Source organism: Sinocyclocheilus anshuiensis, unplaced genomic scaffold, assembly GCF_001515605.1.
Source record: "Sinocyclocheilus anshuiensis isolate Anshui unplaced genomic scaffold, SAMN03320099.WGS_v1.1 scaffold1310, whole genome shotgun sequence".
Taxonomy (NCBI): domain Eukaryota; kingdom Metazoa; phylum Chordata; class Actinopteri; order Cypriniformes; family Cyprinidae; genus Sinocyclocheilus; species Sinocyclocheilus anshuiensis.
Window position 1 is genome coordinate 132,463 of NW_015557121.1, and position 22,196 is coordinate 154,658.

Here is a 22,196-nt window from a genome sequence, read left to right on the forward strand (position 1 = left end):
CTAATGAAAGAACAGAGGCTGCTTGAATGCTGAAGCGAGACAGTGATGGATGGGGTCTCAGATGAATTTTGCTTTACAACTTTCATTTTTCCCGTCTGGATTTCTCCCATTCTCTTCTACAGGGAATGGATCAGTCCAGAAGCACATTTAAACCCCCTTTGGATTTGATGTGCTGGCAAATGGTACGAGCCCCAGTGTAGAAAAGCCATTAACTCCAGTGTATGAGCTCTCTCTTCTCTCTCTCTCTCTCTCTCTCTCTGTGAGGTTAAATAAAGAGTGCATTTCGAGGGAAGCTACAGCAGATGAGCAGGATGTTCAGAATGTAAGACTGTAATGACCCTGTTGAGAAGTCAGCGTCGCAGTCTTCAGTGTAAGTGTGAGTTTTTTCCTCTTTCTCTCACTCTATTCTCATCTGCATTTTACAGGAAGCTGAACTGCTGTCAGATTGGAGTTGGTATTTTTTTTAATTGTTTTCTTCATGGTTTGCATATTTGATTACTGCATTCAAAAACATAAAGGTCGTATTTCACAAAAAAAAAAAAGAAACAAACAAATAATAAGAAATTATATTTTGTATAAAGAATGTGAAGTCTTCTTTGCATTGTGAAATTATCATGAGAATGAAACTCATTTCTGTTAAATTTATCTTGATTTGTTGTATACAGACATACATTTTTACTGTATTCATTGTATTTGCAATTACTGTTTACTGTTTTCTTTTTAAAACATGTATATTTTTGTATTATTTAAATAGAGTTTATTAATTTTTAAGGTTTAGTTATGTGCTTTTGTCTTTTTTTAAATCTATTTTTGTTTAGCTTAAATGTATTTTTGGTCCATATTTAATTTTTAAACAGGTCTGTAAAAACATGGCCCAATTTTAATATAAAGGCATTTTCCATATTGATTGTTCACAGGTGTTATACCTGTATTACGAAGTACACATTGTGTTGTAGCGTTAAAGGAAACGTATCTTAACAGATAGTGTCCTGGCCTCACTCTATTCTCATCTGCATTTTACAGGAAGTTGAACTGCTGTCAGATTGGAGTTGGTATTTTTTTGAATTGTTTTCTTCATGGTTTGCATATTTGATTACTGCATTCAAAAACAAAGGTCGTATTTCACAAAAAAAAAGAAAGAAACAAATAATAAGAAATTATATTTTGTATAAAGAATGTGAAGTCTTCTTTGCATTGTGAAATTATCATGAGAATGAAACTCATTTCTGTTCAATTTATCTTGATTTGTTGTATACAGACATACATTTTTACTGTATTCATTGTATTTGCAATTGCTGTTTACTGTTTTCTTTTTAAAACATGTATATTTTTGTATTATTTAAATAGAGTTTATTAATTTTTAAGGTTTAGTTATGTGCTTTTGTCTTTTTTTAAATCTATTTTTGTTTAGCTTAAATGTATTTTTGGTCCATATTTAATTTTTAAACAGGTCTGTAAAAACATGGCCCAATTTTAATATAAAGGCATTTTCCATATTGATTGTTCACAGGTGTTATACCTGTATTACGAAGTACACATTGTGTTGTAGCGTTAAAGGAAACGTATCTTAACAGATAGTGTCCTGGCAGAAAATTACCAATACATTTTCTAATTTTATTTATAATTTCAGTCATTTTATTTACATTTTTAAAGTTTAAATTTGTCATGTAATATTTATATGTTAATTCAGCGTCATTTCAGTTAACAAAAACTGTTTTTAAAAGTTTTTATTAACAACAATGCTAAATCAACAGTGTTTTAATTTTTAATTTTTTATAAGATCAGCTAGAAATAGCTAGTGTTGGGGGTAGTAATGCATTACAAGTAACGCAAGTTACGTAATCAGATTACTTTTTTCAAGTAACTAGTAAAGTAACGGATTACTTTTTAATTTACAAGAGAATATCTGAGAAAATTACCAATACATTTTCTAATTTTATTTATAATTTCAGTCATTTTATTTACATTTTTAAAGTTTAAATTTGTCATGTAATATTTATATGTTAATTCAGCGTCATTTCAGTTAACAAAAACTGTTTTTAAAAGTTTTTATTAACAACAATGCTAAATCAACAGTGTTTTAATTTTTAATTTTTTATAAGATCAGCTAGAAATAGCTAGTGTTGGGGGTAATGCATTACAAGTAACGCAAGTTACGTAATCAGATTACTTTTTTCACGTAAAGGCTTTTATATTTGCCAAAAATAGAACTTTTTTATTTTAAAAACAAACAAGCAAGCCCTGTCCAGATTTAAAAAGTAGCGCAAAAGTAACGTAACGCATTACTTTCCATAAAAAAGTAATTAAGTAACATAATTAGTTACTTTTTTTATGGAGTAATGCAATATTGTAATGCATTACTTTTAAAAGTAACTTTCCCCAACACTGGAAATAGCACCTTATCAGTTGCACATTTTCACAATTTACACTGTAATAACATACAGAGAGAGTAATATTAGGCTATTATACAATGACTTTCTGCAGTGTTTTGATGATTTAGTCACTGTTACTACTAATGTGTTATTTAATGTGAGAAGACAAATAATAGTACACAAACTCAAAAGCGTATAGGCTTTGTAGACAGACACTCACACACATGCACTCCAGTTGTTTTATTGTAGTCATTACTTGTTAAATGGCCTATATCACTAGGACAATGATGCATTTGTGGTGAAAGTGCACTGAATAGTGTTCACCATGTGACAGAGATATTAATCTCAAAACACAGATGATTAACCCTAACCAAGCAACATATGTTGGCTAATAATGGCATTTCTGTAAATCCTGACAGTGAAATATTGAGCCTGTCTTTCTTTAAATATATTTTGACAATTCCTATTGTAACTAAAGTTATTTTTAGTTTTATTTTCTCCATTCTAACACCCTGATACCATAACGTTTTCATTTATTCTGTTTCTTGATAGAGGATACAGTCATTTTTTATTCAAGAGTGAGGCAGCGTGTGACAGAAGGAGTGTTGTTGTATTATTCAGTTCATTGTTGTTTTCCTTTCAGCGTGCACTTGTGCTGTCTCTCTTATTTAGACGAAAGCATGACGGGAGTTTTGCGACCCTCCAAACAGAGATCCGGTATGAAGCGACCTCGAAATGAGCCTTACAGGTACATCCACACACACTAATTTCTCACAGGCATATTTCACAGCTCATGTCATGAGGAAATATGAAACATCTGCTTCCTGAGGGCATGCGTCTCCAGTGCTCTTCCACTCATATTTTTGACACTGTGACACTGTGCTTTTCTCACTCTGGTTCTCTCATCTTTGTCTTTCTCTAGTCTATCCATCTTTTTTCAGCCCCTGCCAACATCAATTTTTCGGGTGTTTTTAATATTAGGCTCTGTTCTGAGTTATGAGCTAGAGGACATTTCCAGTGCAATTACATTTGTATGAGGTATATTTTCGAAACTGTGACTGTGACTGCGAACTTTTGACTATCGGCATGAAGTCTGGTCCACAGCGTTTTTTTCCTATAAAAACCTAACGACTTTAATCACGGAAAGAACTACAATGAAGCATTGACATAATCAAATAAAAAATGATGGAGAAATATAAAACTATCGGTTTAAATATGTTGATTACATGTCGAGAAACAGTATATTCTACATCAATTGTAAAATATGCAAATGTACACAAATGTTTAAGTAGTTTGGGAGCATATGACTATGTAACATGATTCACATTGCTTCATGGGATTGGGTTGGTGCTAAAGTGTTATTATGGTGCAATTGTCGCAATTCACTGATTGGTGTTTTGTTTTTTTTTGCAGAATCATGGGTAATGTAGTTTTTCACAGTTTAATGATTAATGGTTACATTAATACATTTATTAATGTACTTGTTATCAAGATTTTTGCTTCAAAAACATAATTTAGAAGTAATAAGCTATTTTCTGTCCTGTTTTTAACCCCCCTCATCAGAACGCTCTGTTTGAATAGGCGTGGCGGATTGTAGATTGTGATTTAGGTTAAAAACGCATAAATATTTACATCAAATGATCTGTTTAACATGCAAAGCAATAGTGATCACGTAATGAAAACAGTTACTCACACTTGTGTTGCGGCATTACTGTCGGATCCAATATAGTCGGCACAGCATCATCTTTAAGTTTCACACTTTCTGAAAATCCAGCGTTGAATTTTGCCTTGTTTGTAAACGAATCAATATTTATATTCATATAATTTATAATATATATAAATATATTTAAAATATAAAAAACATTTTTTTTCTTAAATATATACATGCATGTGTGTGTATTTATATATACATAATAAATATACACAGTACACACAGATATATTTAACCAAAAACTTTTATTTTGGATGCAATTAATTGCGATTAATCGTTTGACAGCACTATAATGTTACAATATATTCTATTGTACATACATTTTATTTTGAACTTTCTATTCTTTCTGAAAATCCAGCGTTGAATTTTGCCTTGTTTGTAAACAAATCCGCAATAAAATGAAGCTTCTTAATGACACGGTCTGGATCTTCATTAAAAATATTCTTTCCTAATATTGGGATCAGATGCAAGGCAGTGCAAAGACTATTTTTCCACTGCTTGGCACTGAACAGCATCTTGTTGTCTTTTTCGTTTCGTTTCTGCATAGACCTGCGTTTGTCTCAGGTTATTTACACGACATGCAGGAATCGGTGGGCGGGGCTAAACAGGCAGTGATGTCAAAGCAGGCACTGATGTTTATCCACACTATTACGTCATAGAGTGGCACATTCCACAAGCTGTTGTTTTGGCAGACTGCCTTCAATATAAGCTGTTTTTAGACTAACAAGAAAGTTTTGAGTTCTGAAACTTACAGGATGTTTTTTAGTACAATGACCTCTTGTATATCAAAAGATCAAGGGAATTTTGGTTTCTCAGTTCATGACCCTTTAGAAATCACTTACCCTATAGAGAAAATGAATGGGATGTTACTTCCGAAACCTACCTGTTGCACCCTATTAAGAAGTGCCCACTTAGACAGGAAGAGAATGTCTGACAAAAAAAGTATAAAATCGAAGCTTTGTAGACTTTAATTAGTTTAGACATTTATTTAATCAGAAATACTATTTACATTTACAATTATGCCAGTAACTTTTAACCAGAATTGAATCTGTTTAGAAAAGTACACTGTAAAAAAAAAATCCATAAAATTGATGGTAAAAAAACGGCAGCAGTGGTTGCCAGAATTTTACTGTAAAAAATACGGTAGCAACATTTTAGGTTTTACCTAAACAAAATCAGCACATTTGTGCTTTTTTCTGTGGTTTTCCTCTCTGTCAGAGGAATACTGATCTGAGAACCCGATTTGAGAATATCTGATTCCATGTGCTTTTTTCCTACTTATATGTTATCATATCCGATCTGTGGCACAAAAAATTGGATTTGGGTCACTTGAACCATGTAATGTAAATGCGGCCATAGAGACTTGGGCCCGAACATATTAGCAACTGCATAGCAACACTGTGGAAACCAGTCACGTTATGCTGGTGACTGTAGCAGCATTCGCGTATACAAACATCTATGATGTTTATATACTGTATTACAGACCGAATTGAATGTCCTTTATCTACCCACAATGCACTCTAAGAAGTACAAGGTCTATAATGCAGTTTCACAGTCCATTTAATCTCATTTACCTTCCTAAGCATCCTACCAGCACTTAAACACACACTCTCTCTCTCTCTCACACACACACGAGCGCGACAGGAATTTACTCCACTTATTTGCATAATGTTACAGGGCGGCTTTGACTGGCGTCTTCTCTCTTGGCTCTGGGCTCCATATGACTCACGCAGCTGCTTATTTGCCTCTTGTTAAGTGTTTTCACACACCAGGAACTTTGTTCTCTATTTCAATCTCATCAGAAGATCTGACGTCTCATTGGTTATGGCCTGCGGTCAGATGCTGTTGTTACTGCATTAGTGTGTGCTGGGATTCAACACGACCCCTGGATTCTATCTGCATTTTAAACACCCTCCCGTAGGGCCAAGCATCCCATCGTAGAGCGAAAACCTCTGAAAATATGTTTGGCAGCATGCATTAGTGTGGCCCACGGGGGTTTCTCTAGTGGCCATTTTTTTGCTTGGAGATGTGTGTGTCTGCCATAACAAAAGTCTAAATGTAACCCTCTAGTGTGCACTTTGTTGCCTCTGGCTAACAAACCCGTTTTCTTCACTTTGGAAGCATATAAGAGAGCAAAAATGATTCATGAGGGATTACTTTTAATAAAAATGGGACGTTTTTTTCTCGGCGCTCATTTTAAAATGTGTACTGTGTCAGGGATGAACATTTTTGCTCTGCAGAACTGCTCACTGAAAACGAGCTCTTCAAAAATACAATTCATATTTGTCAGTGAGTGAACAGATGCAACTAAATGAATATGGATGCAGACACAATAAAAAATAGCTACTGCAAATACTTCAAATATGTTCAGTTTACATATTTTAACAAGTATGTTAGATTTTATTATATTATATATTATTAAATCATCTATCTTTTAGTATTGACTTACCATTAAAGTAAAATTTAAGTAAAAAGTAAAACTTGTATCCAGTTCTGTTCTGTTGGATTCTGTCACTCTGGCAGTGAGTGAAAAATGTGTATGACAATGTTTAATGTAATAACCCCTTTAAATATCTGTTATTTTAAACATTGTAACATTTTTCTACTATTTTAACATACTATTCTAACATTAGCTGGAAAATTTAAATAGGTACATATATATGAATAAATATAAAGTTCTGTTATGAAACTCCAGATGGCGCAGGCTGATAGGTTGCTACTCAGTCTGATAATATCACATCATTATTCACATGGCACAGCTGATTGGTTTCTTTTCACATCAACAGGCAATGAGCTCGCTGCTCAACATCAAATACTTGGCTTGTGCTTGCTGTAGCAGTTGCAGTGCACTTCAGAAACACTCCACCCTCCCCAGCTCCACCTGTATAGATCTGCTGCAGGGTAATCTCATGCATGTTATATATGGGGGTTATTTCACATATGTTATATGGGCAGCAGCAGTATTATTTCTGTATATTACCATGCTAAACTCTCAGAGAGTTGTCATGACAGAAATATAAATATTTTCATAAATAAAAATCTGTCTTGCCATACAATGAAAGTTTATTTACACCACAGAATAAAAATTTCAAGAAGGTAATTGACTTTTTATCTCACAATTCTCAATATTTGTCTTGTAATTTTAAGATTATATACTAGAATTCAGACATTTTAGAATTGCAAGTTCATATCTCACAATTGTGATTTTAAAGTTTACTAGGTTTTTTTCCCTCAGAATTGGGAGTTTAAATATTGCTATTGTGAGTTTACATTGAGCATTTCAGATTTTTTTTTTTATTCACATGGTTTGACCTCATACACATGCTTCTGAGAAAAATGTCAGCACTGTGAGATAAAAAGTTGCAATTACCTCTTTTATATTTTATTACATAAAAAATAAATAAATAAAATTGGGATTCGAACTCGGGACGCCTGTAGCGCAACAGTGCTGTATGTCGGCGCACTGCCCACAAGGCTATTGGCACCAACTTACATTATATTTTTACATATTCTTATCAAATGTGAGTGGTGCAAAAGCTGCTGCCCCAATTTTTGGGTGGTTGTCATGTTGATGCTAAGTGGTTGCTAAGACATGTTGAGTGTTTTTTTTAGCATGAGTGTTGTAGTTGGTTGCTAGGGCGCTGCTATGTAGTTGTTAGGGTGTTATGTGTAGCCCAAGTTATAAGAGCCCACCCTAACGTCTTCAGGATTTTCTGTTGTCCAGATATGGTTGGGTTCCTCAGTCAATGGCATTTTATGGTATTTATGGTAAATCTGTCTGACCGCATTGAAAAGGAATAAATGAATAAATGCCAATGAAGTTTATTTAGGTTTAGGGTTTGGTTAAAATCACTCACCCTAATAAATGAGCAACAGTTTGAGTGATAGCACTGTTAAAGAGGTTCAGACACACTAGGACTGAGAAGCATTTGAGGCTCAGATCTGCAGCTGAGAGCAGGTTATTTTAAGAGCTGGATGTCACTGTCGTAAGACTCTTTTATCCTGCAGCTTAGAGCAGCAATCTGACCCAGTCTGATCCCATTGCAGTCTAATGTATATCTCCCTCAATCACCGTAGTCCTCCGAGGCAAAGTAATTTACAGCTCCCTATCTGTGGATCAGAGAATCTCTCTGGACTGTGTTGAATACATGGAAAACTGTAAGGGCCATAAAACAGTGGAACAGGACCAATATACTATTTGAACAGTACATTCAACCTCAGAGCAAAGCAGAAACACACAGGTGATCACGCAACAACACAATGAATGTTTGCTCATTAATTCATGAACTTGTGATGTTTTGTTCTGTTTACATATTTTAAGCTATTGTATGTCATTATTTTTCAGTTAATGGTATATGTATATACCATGGAGACCAATTAAGTTGATGGAGACAAATGAAATTTATAAGCAATTTTTGCCACTTTCTGCTGAAGAAACAGAACGGGAATGCTGTACACTCTTCATATGTGGATATGGTTATTGTAGCAATAAAAACATGTAAATGTGCAATCCACTCAACAACAAAAATATAAATCAGTCAACCAACCAGCCAACTACATACCAACCTACCTATCAATCAATCAGTCCATTAGTCAGTCTGCTCAGCAACCTATAAATCAGTCAGTCATTCAATTAATCAATCATAGACTAACCAACAATTGAATAAATCTACTAACTAGTCAGTCCGTCAACCAACCAACCAACCAATCCATCCTCACAGCCTCAGACGTCATGCCCATTGGACCACTGGCTGAACATCTGATGCATACAGGAAACACTTCAGCAGATTCAAAGTCATCCTCTGATTGGTTGAATTCTACAGGATTTCTGGGAGACGTGCGTCATGTTTTTTAATGGTCTTCCTGGAAACAAAGTCGTCTGATTGAAGAAGAAAGCTGTCGTATTTACATCGGTGACAATGAGCATTTATCAAGATCAACTAAACACTGGATTGTTAAAAGTATGCGAGGTTCACACCGTACCCTTTAAAAGACATCCAAGAGTTTTGCTTGAGGCACGGTGGAATCTAAAAGAGGTATTTTAAAGGGGTCATATGATGTTGCTAAAAATAACATTATTTTGTGTATTTTGTAATGACGTGTTTATGCGGTTTAAGATTAAAAAAACACATTATTTTCCACATACTGTACATTATTGTTTCTCCTCAATGCCCCGCCTTTCTGAAACACGTCGATTTTTACAAAGCTCATCGGTCTGAAAAGTGAGGTGTGCTCTGATTGGCCAGCTATCCAGTGCGAAGCGTTGTGATTGGCCGAATACCTCAAGCGTATGACGGAAATGTTACGCCCCTCACATACTGTGATGCCGTGCGACGAGACAAAACCAATAAAACCCATTACAAACGAGGCATTTGTTGCATCCAGTGGGGACATACGAATTATAATGACTTATACTGCCTTTTTACGTGTTGCGTTGCATCGCGCCGCGTAAACATAAAACCATGTCTGCATTTGTGATCGGAGAAATGACAAACAACAAGTGCTACTCTACACTGCTCAAAACTCGCGTTTGAGTCGTCAGTGGCAAATTATTTAAGTATAAAAAACGTACTTACAGTCTGTGAATCCAGAACAGCCGGCATTGTAGTCTACTCTACCAGGATCAGGAAACAGTCCTCCATAAAATGAACTGCATACATCTTATTTGGTTTGAACTGTTCTGGATCAGTGTTGTAAATACAACTTAACCACTGATTTCTAGTCGTGTCCTCTTTTGGAAGGCTAAACAAAGTATTTTTATTTTCGCAATGAAACACACAGCGGCTTCACAACATGGCAGCGGCGGCAACAATAAAGTTACGTCTTCTTTCTTTGCGTGAACATTTGGGCGGCATTATGCAAATCTTTCCAGATAGTGATGTAGATATGTGGGGGCGTGTTAGAACTAACCGTTTTAGGTAGGTGTGGCTGACTCTTAACTTTTATAAAGAATATCTCTTTGGGTTGAGACTTTAGTCTTTGCAACTTCAGGTATCTTATCTATTCACGAACAGCTTGTAACACTCCAAAGAGAAAGGAAAACTTGAAATCGCATCATATGACCCCTTTAACTTGTCAACGACTGGATATGGCAAGAGTCTTATTCTCTAAGCCTGGCCAACCGTTTGTCAGGATTTGGAAGGTATTCCTAAAGATCCAGTTTTGCTATTTGTTTGCAGCCTCATATCTATTATGGAATATTTTCATTTTCGCAATGAAACACACAGCGGCTTCACAACATGGCAGCGGCGGCAACAATAAAATTACGTCTTCTTTCTTTGCGTGAACATTTGGGCGGTGTTATGCAAATCTTCCCACACAGTGACGTAGACATGTGGGGGTGTGTTAGAACGAGGCGTTTTAGGAGAGCGTGGACCAGTCCTAACTTTTATAAAGAATATCTCTTTGGGTTTGAGACTTTAGTCTTTGCAACTTTAGGGATCTTATCTATTCACGAACAGCTTGTAACACTCCAAAGAGAAAGGACAACTTGAAATCGCATCATATGACCCCTTTAACTTGTCAACGACTGGATATGGCAAGAGTCTTATTCTCTAAGCCTGGCCAACCGTTTGTCAGGATTTGGAAGGTATTCCTAAAGATCCAGTTTTGCTATTTGTTTGCAGCCTCATATCTATTATGGAAGCTCAAAAGAAATACCTCATTGAGAAGGGTATATCAGCTACATGTGTGGGCAAAAATGATAGAACAGACGCTGATATAGCAGTTGAATGATTTAGTCTTGTGTTTGGTTCTCCAGAACTGCTTGTTGGAGTTAAAATGTTGAGATATATGTTCCAAACAGATGTTTACTGATGCGCCATTGTTGTTGTAAACTCATGAGATGTTTGTGAATTAATAATTTACCGGTAGGGTGACCATACATCCTCTTTTTCCTGGACACATCGAGGCCAAGATTTCTATATTGCCTACAACATCCAGGTTTTTGCTTTGTTTTCCTGTTTTCTTACTTGCTGAAGGTAATGACTGAAAAGTAGTTTGACCAATAACATGCAGGCATTGTACATAATCAAACAATCGTGACACGTGATCTACAGAGAGTGGTCAAAGCGATTAAAATACGTGTACATATTAGGTGTGTTCAACTAGAAGTGGCGATGCGCAGACTGATCGGTGTATGACATCAAAGTACCATGAGAGCGATTCAAAAGCATAAGGAGATATCTGCTCTCTATAGCTTTCACGGTACTTTGATATCATACACTGATCGGTCTGTGCAGCGCTGCTTCAAGTCAAACACTGGATGATTAAGCAATACAGAAATCCTTGCCAGGTTGTGTCTGGGAAAAAGAGGATGGTCACCGTATTTACTGGTTGCACACCGGTCTGTTATTGTGGGGACACTTCCACGCCATAAAAAAAAATGTGATTGGTTGCTTTACCTGTCAGTCATATGGCCTTTTGGGTGGTCCCATTCTAAGCGCTCATGGTTCCCAGGCCTTCTGCCATCAGTCTAAAGGTCTGGCTATGCGAAACTATCAGTCAACCAACCAATCCAACCCAACAAACTACCAAATAACCAACAAACTTACCAATCAATCAATTATCAGTCAGTCAGTGTACCAGTCAGCCCAGTAGTATTGTGATTGTTTTATCAACCAAGCAACCAGCCATTCAACCAATCAATTAATGAGTCTGTCTATCATTCAACCTACTGATTGTTCTATCAACCAACCAATTATTCAGTCAAGGCTTGTCCAAAAACCCATACTTGTGGTCTTGCCACTTCAGAGCGTGTGCATGCAACAGGAAGTAAGTGTGCAAACTTTAAAGCGCAGTGCCCATAATACACACTAAATCCACTCCGAAGCAGTACTCAAGCCTAAGTGTATCCCATCTCATATCCCCTGCATCATGTTCTGGAAATAAATTTAGACTTTTTGCAGAGATCTCGCGGACACTTTGTGGTTTAAGTTAAATATGAATAATTATATATTACATATGATTTGGTAAAAAGTGTTGCACATTTTATTGGTGCAAAGATGAGTATGTTTATTTTGTACAACATTTGGAACTGCTTTTTATCACTTAAGCACCACAGCTGCTAAATTGTGGATCTGTTATAGTGACTACTGAACAGACATTTAGAAGTTCATTTTAACAAGCGATGTATTGGAAATCAAAATAAAGCTTTGTAAACACTTGCATTTTGATAACACTATATGTGTCCCATTGGGTAATGGAAAGTTCTACACACACTTGAGGTCTTCATGCTCACTTGAACACTTATACAGGAAATACATCAAAATACAGGAGATAAGTCATGTAAGTAGACAAGTGGTCAAGTGCAAAGACCACAAGTGTGGGTATTTTGACAAGCCCTAACCTTCTGACTGTTCTCTCAACTAACCAACCAGCCAGCCAACCAATTAATATATTAGTCAATCTACCAATTAACCTACTGACCGTTTAATAAACCAGCCAACCAATCCATCACATTTTACTGTTTTAATTTACTGTATTGTGCTGTATTTAATTTTACAATTTTCACTCAATCAAACAAACAAATCAGTCAGTCTATTAATCAGTCAGTCAGCCAGCCAATTAACTTACCAGTCATTCAACCAGCCAGACAACCAACCAACCAATCAATCTGTTAGTCATTCAGTCAGTTAACCAATTAACCTACTGACCAGTCATTCAAATGTTGTCACTATTAATATTATTACATGAACTAACAATGAACAGTTCATTGTTAATTCATATGTGTTCATTAATGTAAAAGTATACTTAAAATGCTAAAATGTATATAGAAATGAACATTAACCAAAAATATTAAATACTTACAAAATACTTTAGTTCATTGTTATTTCATGTTAGTGCATTAATTATTGTTAAAGGGGTCATATGATGTTGCTAAAAAGAACATTATTTTGTGTATTTGGTGTAATGAAATGTGTTTATGCGGTTTAAGGTTCAAAAAACACATTATTTTCCACACACTGTACATTATTGTTTCTCCTCTATGCCCCGCCTTTCTGAAACACGTCGATTTTTACAAAGCTCATCGGTCTGAAAAGCAAGGTGTGCTGTGATTGGCCAGCTATCCAATGCGTTGTGATTGGCTGAATACCTCAAGCATGTGACGGAAATGTTACGCCCCTTACCATACTGTTGAGAGACACTGCCGTGTCCGGCCGGAGCGATGATTCAAAAACATTAAAACCCATTATAAACGAGGCATTTGTTGCATCCAGTGGGGACATAATTACGGATTATAATGACTTATACTAAATTTAAATCGCATCATATGACCCCTTTAACATATAGAGCATTATTGTGAAGTGATATCAGATTGCTTAACTATTTTGTATGTTATCTGCTTCAAAACAAAATGTGTTTTTCACTCATATCCAGTCAGCACATTAGAAAAGCTCAGCAGGAATGTCTGAGTCACTGGTATATGTGCTGTTCAATTCTCCATCAGTTGTATTGTCATACTAATATAAATGATTATTTATGATCTCTCAAGTCATGTTGTGAGGTTCGCTCATGCGTGATCCAAAGCCAACCGCATTTACAGATTTCAGTTCTGTGGACGCAGCAGTATATTTCAGTTGTGGGGCTTTTCATTATTTTCCCTTACATCTGAAATGCTCATGTTTTGATTTTTAACCGTGCTGAAATAGCAAAAGATTTCCTTCCACTCCATTAACCTCCATCCCGCTTCTGTGAGCCCGATTCATTTCAGCCAAACCATTTTCCCCCTGTGTGCACACTCGATCTGAATTAATCAATCTGAATTACCTCAGGGCAAGAATCAATCATGACAAACACACAAAGGACAAGTGAGCAGTTTCAGCTTCACACTGTTCAATACTGTCTGTTCAATTAATTTGTCCCAGCATGCTGTTTAACACCTTCTGTCCTGCAATGATCTACACAGCGAATTTAGTGAACAACAAACAGATGCGCTAATGATACAGCAAACAATTTCTGCGAGCTACAATGATAGATCAGAATGCTTGTGCCAATTCAATATTGTTTTATAAAGCTAAACCTCATAAAGAGAGATACTATCGCCGGATGATGTCTTTATGGCCCCTGCTGTTCTACAATTTATTCAACAGCCAGCAAATCCATCTTCGCAATAAAATAAAAGCTGATATGTGTCCTGATGTACATGAATGACCGTTGATAGAAGCGCATACAGTGAAGCGTTTGATTCAGATGCGTGTGGCGCTCGCCTCTCTCTCTGTGAGCCGTCAGACAGAGACTGAACTCTGGATAATGAAGCTTGTCTGAGAGATCAGCCTGTCACTTTAGAACAAAATCTCATTAGTTTTAAGAGACCTCTCCGTGTGGCGTGTGATCCCATTTCCTTCACTGAGAGAGAGAGAGAGAGAGAGAGGGAGGAAAGACAGCAGGAGAATGTATTAGCATTTTAGCAGTAGGCCTATGCGGTTCTGGAGCTGTGGCGTAACGGTTAGCTTGTGCGAACGCACACACACATACACACACACATATGTATGTACAGTATGTATGTATCAGCTTTGCATAAACTACATTTTAGCATATATTCAAATATTAAAATAACATATTAAAACAGAAAGTAATTATTTTATATTAGAATAATATTTGAAATCAGTGAAATTTTAGTATAAATTAACAGTTTTTATTATTATTTAGATTTTTTTGCCATTTTCATTATTGTCTTCATATGTCTGTATAGTTTTGATTAAACTATACAGACATATATATATATATATATTTTTTATAGTTTTGTTTATAGTTTTATAGTTAAGTTTTAGTTTTACGTATCTTATTACATACAGTTTAAATTAATTACTAAATTAAAATGGCAAATAAAAATCTAGAGAATATATATACATATATATATATATATTTTATTTCAGGTAATGAACAAGTTTTTCTATGGTTTTAGATTTAATTTTAGTTTTTGTTAACTAATACTAACAATATTAGTGATTTTGAATAATTTTCTTAGTTAACAATTTTAGTTAAGGTTTGAGTAATTTTGTAATTTTGTGGTGTTTTTATCATTTTTACTATGTGTGTGTGTGTGTGTGTGTGTGTGTGTGTGTGTGTGTGTGTGTGTGTGTGAGTGTGTGTGTGTGAGAGTGTGTGTTTTTCATGAAATAAAACTTTTGAATGGTAACAAATAAATAATTAATAAATAATTTTATTTTAAAGAATTTCATGTGAGGCTTTCTTATGATATCAGGACACTTTATATACCCACCCATCATATTTAACTTTGAACCCCCAAGATCTCAAATTTAAAATGGTAAAATATGGTAACCACACTCTTACTCCTTGCGGAAAGCCTTATGTACCTAACTAAAATTTTGAATTTACGCAATTTAATTTAAAAACCATAATATTTAATCATCTGACTCCCAATGGACATTTCAGTTCTGCAGAAAACTGCAGCACTTTCTTTAGCTGCAGAATCAGTGTGGGCCTGCTTATGCCTTTATCTCTGTCTGGTCCCGTCTCTTTCGCTCTATCCTAGCCCGTTTTCCTAATTGCATGCTCCATCACGGTCTTGACACCAGCAGCAGATTTCTCCCAATCTCTCATCTCCTGATATCTCTCTCCGGTCACAAACCGCTAGGCCTCAGGGCATAATGGGAAAAGTCTCCTAATTCATAGACCCTGCTAATCTTTGAATAAAAGTTTAGCAATTTTTGAAAAAGCTCTTTGTTGCCAAGTTTTGCCGGAGATGTTCGCAGCATGCCGAGGATGTGACAGAGCGGATAAAGCTGGAGACGTAGAGGGATCAGTAAAGTGCCATGCCGCTAATGTATGTATCATGCAGAGGCTGCGGCTGGCATGCATAATTAGCTGTGATGTTCTTCAGTCGCGGAACAGGAAGTAGGCCAGGGCCTGCCAATAATAACCGTGCCTTGTGAATCAGAAGAAAATCTTCTTTTCTTTCAAATCACTTGTCTGGTTTTCATTTTCAGGGTTTTCGACAATCAACATGTTCCGACCATCCCATGTGACTTTGCATCTTTTCGACGGATGTGTTCATCGCCCTCTTCGTCTTCCGCAGCCCTGCGGCAAAGCAGAGAAAAACCTCAGAGCAGACACAAGTCCAGGAGCAGAGGAATCCAGCGTAAGATGCACTGACATCTTTCAAAGCTCAAGATAAAGACCAAATAAAGACCAAAATTGAAGTTTTAGCATATATAAAATTAAAATATACCACTTTTCCAAGAAAAAGGGACTGAATATATTAATGACATGTCTCACATTAGGGGGACTGTCCAAATATTTATCCAAAAAAATGCTCTCAAAAACTGAATTTGGCTATTAATAGCAATTATTACACGGCTCTGTGGAATATTTGATTCTGATTGGTCAATCGCGCCATCCAGCGGTATGTTATTCCCAGATAACAACCGCCAAATTGAATAACACACCGCTCATCCGGGTACTACGAGTTATCTTGTAGGTACTACTTAAGTGCTTAACGAGTCACTCCGCTATCGTTGACTGTCTGGCGCCATCTTGTGACTGAAAACACTTAACCACCGCGCGTTACAATGGAAGACTTCAGCATTAATTTCAACATATATGGTAAAAACAAATCTTTTTAGCCGTTTAATAAGCGGGATAATGTACATCCAGCCGGTTGTTATCTCAGAATAAGCCCCTTCAGGCTGATACAAGACCCCTCCACTTCATGTCGGGTTTCTGATCACCCTGTCGGGGTTTATTCTGAGATAACAACCGGCTGGATATACATTATCCCTTACATAGCAAGTTATGGTTTTGCTGGGCTGCATAACGGTTATGCACCATTCCAATTTCCTGTTTTGATAGAAAATCCACAGCGTCTACAATGGCCACAATTGTTGCGACATAACATGACAAAAATCAAAGAAAACTTTTTATTTATTTATTTTTTTACATTGTTCAGGGAACAGGTTTTTTTTCTGAAACATTTTAGTTGGACATTTTTCTTTTTTTGTTTTTTTTTTAATGCAACTACTTGTTTTAGAATGTTTAGAGTAACATTCCCGAAATTTTTAAACGAATGTTTGCATCACCAAGAAAAACTATATTTTTAAAGCATTTTTAGAAATTGACGTTTTGAATGTTCTAAGAACATTCAGAAATAACTTTTCCATAACTCACTGGGAATGTGAGCAAAACTTTGGTAGAACATATTGTCCAGTCCAGTTGGGAAACCTGTTTGGACACAATTGTAATTTTTCATTTGTTACAGTTTGTTTTACAAACAATACACTTTAAAATGTAGACAGCCTCGAGCTGTTGCAATGACCGATATGTGACAAGGTCAAGCCCCTTCGTAGAAACATATTTGTCCAACCAGTGACAGATGGGGAGCAGGACAGAATAGAACAGTTAGGAAACCCATTTGGAAACAATTGTTATTTTGTCATTTTAAAATGTAGACAGCCTCAAGCTAATGCAACACGACAGTGGTTAAGCCCAGTTTAGACACATTTTTGCTCAACCAATTACAGATGGGAGGCGGGACACAAAGACCAGTCGGGAAACCTGTTTGGAAACAGTTACTTTTAGCTTGTTATAGTTTGTTTTATTAATTACACATTGTAAAATGTAGCCTCAAGCTTTTTCAGCTCCAAGTAATTCAACAGTCGTGCACAGTGTTGACACAATATAATGGTACAGTCACATTAGCCAAATTTCAACAAAATTTTGCATGCAGTAGGTCCATTGGATACTGTAAATCAGGGGTGCCCAAACTCGGTCCCGGAGGGCCGATGTCCTGCAGAGTTTAGCTCCAACCCCAATTAGACACACCTGAACCAGCTAATCAAGCTCTTACTAGGCATACTAGAAACTTCCCGGCAGGTGTGTTGAGGCAAGTTGGAGCTAAACTCTGCAGGACACCGGCCCTCCAGGACCGAGTTTGGGCATCCCTGCTGTAAATGGTGTAGCAATGAATACTTTCAAATCTTTTTCGCCTACACATGAAACTCACGACTATGCGGATTCCTATTGAAATGATTGGATTTCGTCTGTGAAATTTCCCTAATAAACATTAAAAGAATAGAGTTATAAACTGAATAAATTTGACACTGCTGTGCAAATTAAAGTTAAACTGTCAGTATGTTTATAAACAAGCTGCCTGAGCAATTTTAAGGTAACTCTATCGCCCCCTTGAGTCCTGGAGTTTGTCACAGTGCGAAAGCATATTATATAGAAAGGTACAGTGTTGCAATGCATTAGCATTGATGTTTGCATTTGCGTCTCATGGTAAATATCAGCATCGCTTTTACAGTCTTTTGTACAATTAGATTGTGTTTTGGTGAAAGTTGCTCATATAATCATGTTTTGGTGAGCGTCTATAACTACGTGCATGCATGCACCTCTGCTGACGAACTCCAGATGGTTTCTTCATTAAAATCCTCCCTCCGCTATAGAACTACTCCCTCAGTAATCAAACCTAGCCTATCACCAAAAGCAATTATAGCAAATTAATAGTGCGTGAACAATAAGAAGCGTTTATAGTGCTTTATTACAAGCCCTAATAGTTTTTACTGCCAGCAGATCACAGTAGAATGAGTTTGCCTTTGTAGCTGGGAGGTCAAACCGCTTTTTAATGGCTGGTGCTGAGCTGGAATGGGATTTTTTTATCCAGCTGGGATTGGAGGGGTGTTTGAGTGGTGTTAACATGCTGCGGAAAAGTGGTCCAATCTAAGTTTCCATCATTAGAGACATTAGATTAGAAGAGTTGCTTATATCGGGGCTTCCTTATTTGTCTCTTGGAAGTCCGACAATTTAACTTTTTGGCTGAGGTAAGCTGAAATATAACAGTTTTTATGCTATACTATGCTTAAAATGGTGCAAGCACTCAAACTGTGGCTCAACCAATGATGTGAGTTTGGGGAGGGGCTACATGTTTGTCCAACCAATGACAGATGGAGGGTGGGGCATAAAAAAAGAGTTGGGAAACTTGATTGGATTTTTGCAGTTCATTTGGTGCTGCTACTTGCACAGAAATGACATGCTTTATCACAAAAAAACACTATTTTTTGTGCACTAACTGCTAGGCTACATCTCAGATGTCTTTACATCTTTATTTAAAGCTGCAGTGTGTCATTTCTGCTTCACTAGTGGTGGCAAATTGAAATGCAATATGTTTGTTAATACTGTCTCAATTAGTTAGTCGCTAGTGTTGCTGAACATAACATTAATGCTCGCTAACCTCCTTCTCTCTGCAGTGAGAATGGAGGAGCTGATGTGCATTAAGAAAGAACTGACAGTGATTAAATCACAGATAGACGAGCTGCTGGACAGTCTGGAGCGGATGGACCCTCAAAGCCAAGAGCTGGCCGGTAAAACGCTCCTTCTTTCATCATCAGATGCACCTTGCAAAGGTGGATTATGAACCAGGCCAGTGGGGTCTCCGACTGTCTCATATTTGTGATGTTATTTGTCATTATTTGGACATTACGTCTCACATTTTGTGCAAGTGGGGCCTCTGAAGTGGGTGTTGCTTCAGGGCCTTGGCAGCTTTTCTGTCCTTGATCTTCAGTTTTATGTCATTTAGTGTGTGTGTGTGTGTGTGTGTGTGAATCTCAGGAGACGGTGTGGCGTTCTCTCCGCTCCATGGCTCTGTGAGCAGTGCGGATGATTCGTCTGGTAACTCTCCTCCCCTGAGGACAGACAGAGACACACAGAGCCCACAGACAGCAGACAGCAATGATGAAAACAGACAGCATGTAAACACACACACACACACACACACACACACAATGGCTAATGCTCAACTCTTACTCAAACACTTAGGAACAATGTGATTAATGTAATCATGAGACCAGATTAAATCAATCATATACCCATAAATTAAGTCTGCATTTTTACAAATTTACTGTCAAATTTTCATAGTTAAAGAAATTGTGGCCACTGTCAAACGTAGTGAAGTTAAACATTCTGAAGATTGTGAAGCTTCTTACTATTACTGAAGGACATATATATAACATATTTTAGAAGCATTAAGAGTTTTTGAATGCATTTTTAATTCATCTGAATTTTTTCAGATTTTTTTCTTTTTGTAATTTCTAATTAAGTAATGTGTATGGATATTTATTGACATTTAGGTTTTATACACACACACACACACACACACATATATATATATATATATATACACTTTACAATTCAGTCAAAAATGCTGTTATTGTTATTTTTGTGTTACTTATTGAGAATTACATTTTTCACATTACTTTTATAAGAACCACATTTTTGTGCATTACAGTTGTCATTCTTATAATTGTGAAATGAAATGAGAGGTTATTGACAACAATTCAGTCAAAAATGCTGTTATTGTTATTTTTATGTTACTTATTGAGAATTACATTTTTCACATTACTTTTATAAGAACCACATTTTTGTGCATTACAGTTGTCATTCTTATAATTGTGAAATGAAATGAGAGGTTATTGACAGGTTTCTTGTAATAATTATGGCATTTTGATGTAAACTGTGGTTATCATGATGAATTTAAATTAAATGTAGATTTTGAATCAGGCTTACAAAGCAAAATGTTTATTGTTATTGACTGATTGATTGAATAAAACATATTTCAACAATATTACAGGATATTAAAAAATGGTATAATGCTATAAAATGTTTGCTGTTTTACAGTCTATCCATGACACTTATCCATGCATGTGTTTTCTAGGTTAATTACTATGAATCAGATATGCTCTACATGTAAAGACAGGTTTCAGGTAAGTTGGAACCTGTAACTTTTTTTTTCTTTCTTTTTTTATAAACTGCCAAACTGTTGTTCCCCTCTAAATGTTCTGTTGCTCTTTCTCACAGATTCCAAATTCAGATACCAAGTTTTGGGTAAAAGTCACAGGATCTCTAACGATGATCTAAAGAAAGCGATCAGGAAATATATTTGGATCAGTTCCAGATATCCAGATCTGTTGAAACTGTCATCATGTAAAGTGAACATGAATCCGGTTTGAATCCAGTTGTGGAGCAGCTGTTTAAACAGACCAGAAAATACTGAAATATGTGTCGTCAAAAGCTGCTGCTGATTTTATGAATTATATGAACACAAGCTGTTTTTTCCATGATTTCAGTCAGTAAAACACTGATACGACTCGAGATCAGGATAAAATTAAAGCACACACACACACACACACACTTGTTATTGCAAATATCCTACATAAATTATATTATGGTTCTACACAACAGCTCAACTGATATGGGTTATTAAATGGCTGATGCTAATAATGATATCTATATCAACTGATAGAAAAAAATGTTCAATTATGTATATTTATGAGCCAAACATGAGATTTAAGATGTGCATAACCACTTATTTTAACCCAAATGTCATTCAAATTCACAAAATGTGTAATAATTGCTACAATTTTGGAATTGGCACAATGACTATCATCTACCTCTGTTGTTGGTGTTTGGTCAGTGCAAGTGATATTTCCCCATTAATCTCTCGCTCTGGCCAGTTTAGTTTTATGACTAGATTTACTGTATGATAAGGATATGTCTTTTTCTTCATGTGAAAATGTAGTCGAGTTTTTTGAAGTAAGTCATAAAATAGTGATTTCCTGCTGATACTTTTTTGCAATACATTACTGTGGTTATGTAAAATATTGTGGAATGCTGTTTTGTTTGTATCACTTTGTCAATTGCATTGTGAATGTATTCACCAACAGAAATAAAAACACATTCATGTACAGTATGTTGATATAGAGACTCAAATGGTTTTTGTCCAAATATAATGTTACGGACAGAATTGTAATAAAAGTGTTAAAAGTCATTATCTATACAATCACCAGGGTTTTGAATCAGCACTTTAGGGGAGATGATTAAACTTCTATTTTCATGACATTTTAACTATTAGCTACTTGTTGACTAATGATCTGTTAAGCAATGCATAATGTAATGATGTTAGTTAATGTTCTTAAAGAAAACATTGCTTTTCTTTTTTTAAATAATAATGAGGGTCTCTGGGTCTGAAAACCATTGATCCATATGATTCAAACTGGTGCTGTTGTGTCATTCTGACTAACAGTTACCTTAGTGTATTATTATCCTTATTATCACACATGTAAAGAACCAAATCAAACAAGTTTCTAGAGCTCAAAGTG

General features: G+C 36.0%; 1 protein-coding gene across 2 annotated transcripts; it reads left to right on the plus strand.

Annotated features, from left to right (window-relative positions):
• The first annotated feature begins 280 nt into the window (after positions 1–280).
• Positions 281–21,613, plus strand: LOC107677826 (RNA-binding Raly-like protein). Of its 2 annotated transcripts, none has more exons than XM_016472863.1 (7): positions 281–376; positions 3,016–3,120; positions 16,035–16,186; positions 19,290–19,403; positions 19,651–19,790; positions 20,753–20,801; positions 20,896–21,613. In XM_016472863.1, the coding sequence occupies exons 2-6, from the start codon at positions 3,053–3,055 to the stop codon at positions 20,786–20,788; spliced, it is 510 nt and encodes a 169-aa protein (XP_016328349.1). In that variant the 5' UTR covers positions 281–376; positions 3,016–3,052; the 3' UTR covers positions 20,789–20,801; positions 20,896–21,613. The 2 variants fall into 2 exon arrangements, with proteins under 2 accessions (XP_016328349.1, XP_016328347.1); XM_016472861.1 differs by having other exon boundaries at positions 281–370; positions 19,290–19,445.
• The last annotated feature ends 583 nt before the right edge of the window (positions 21,614–22,196 follow it).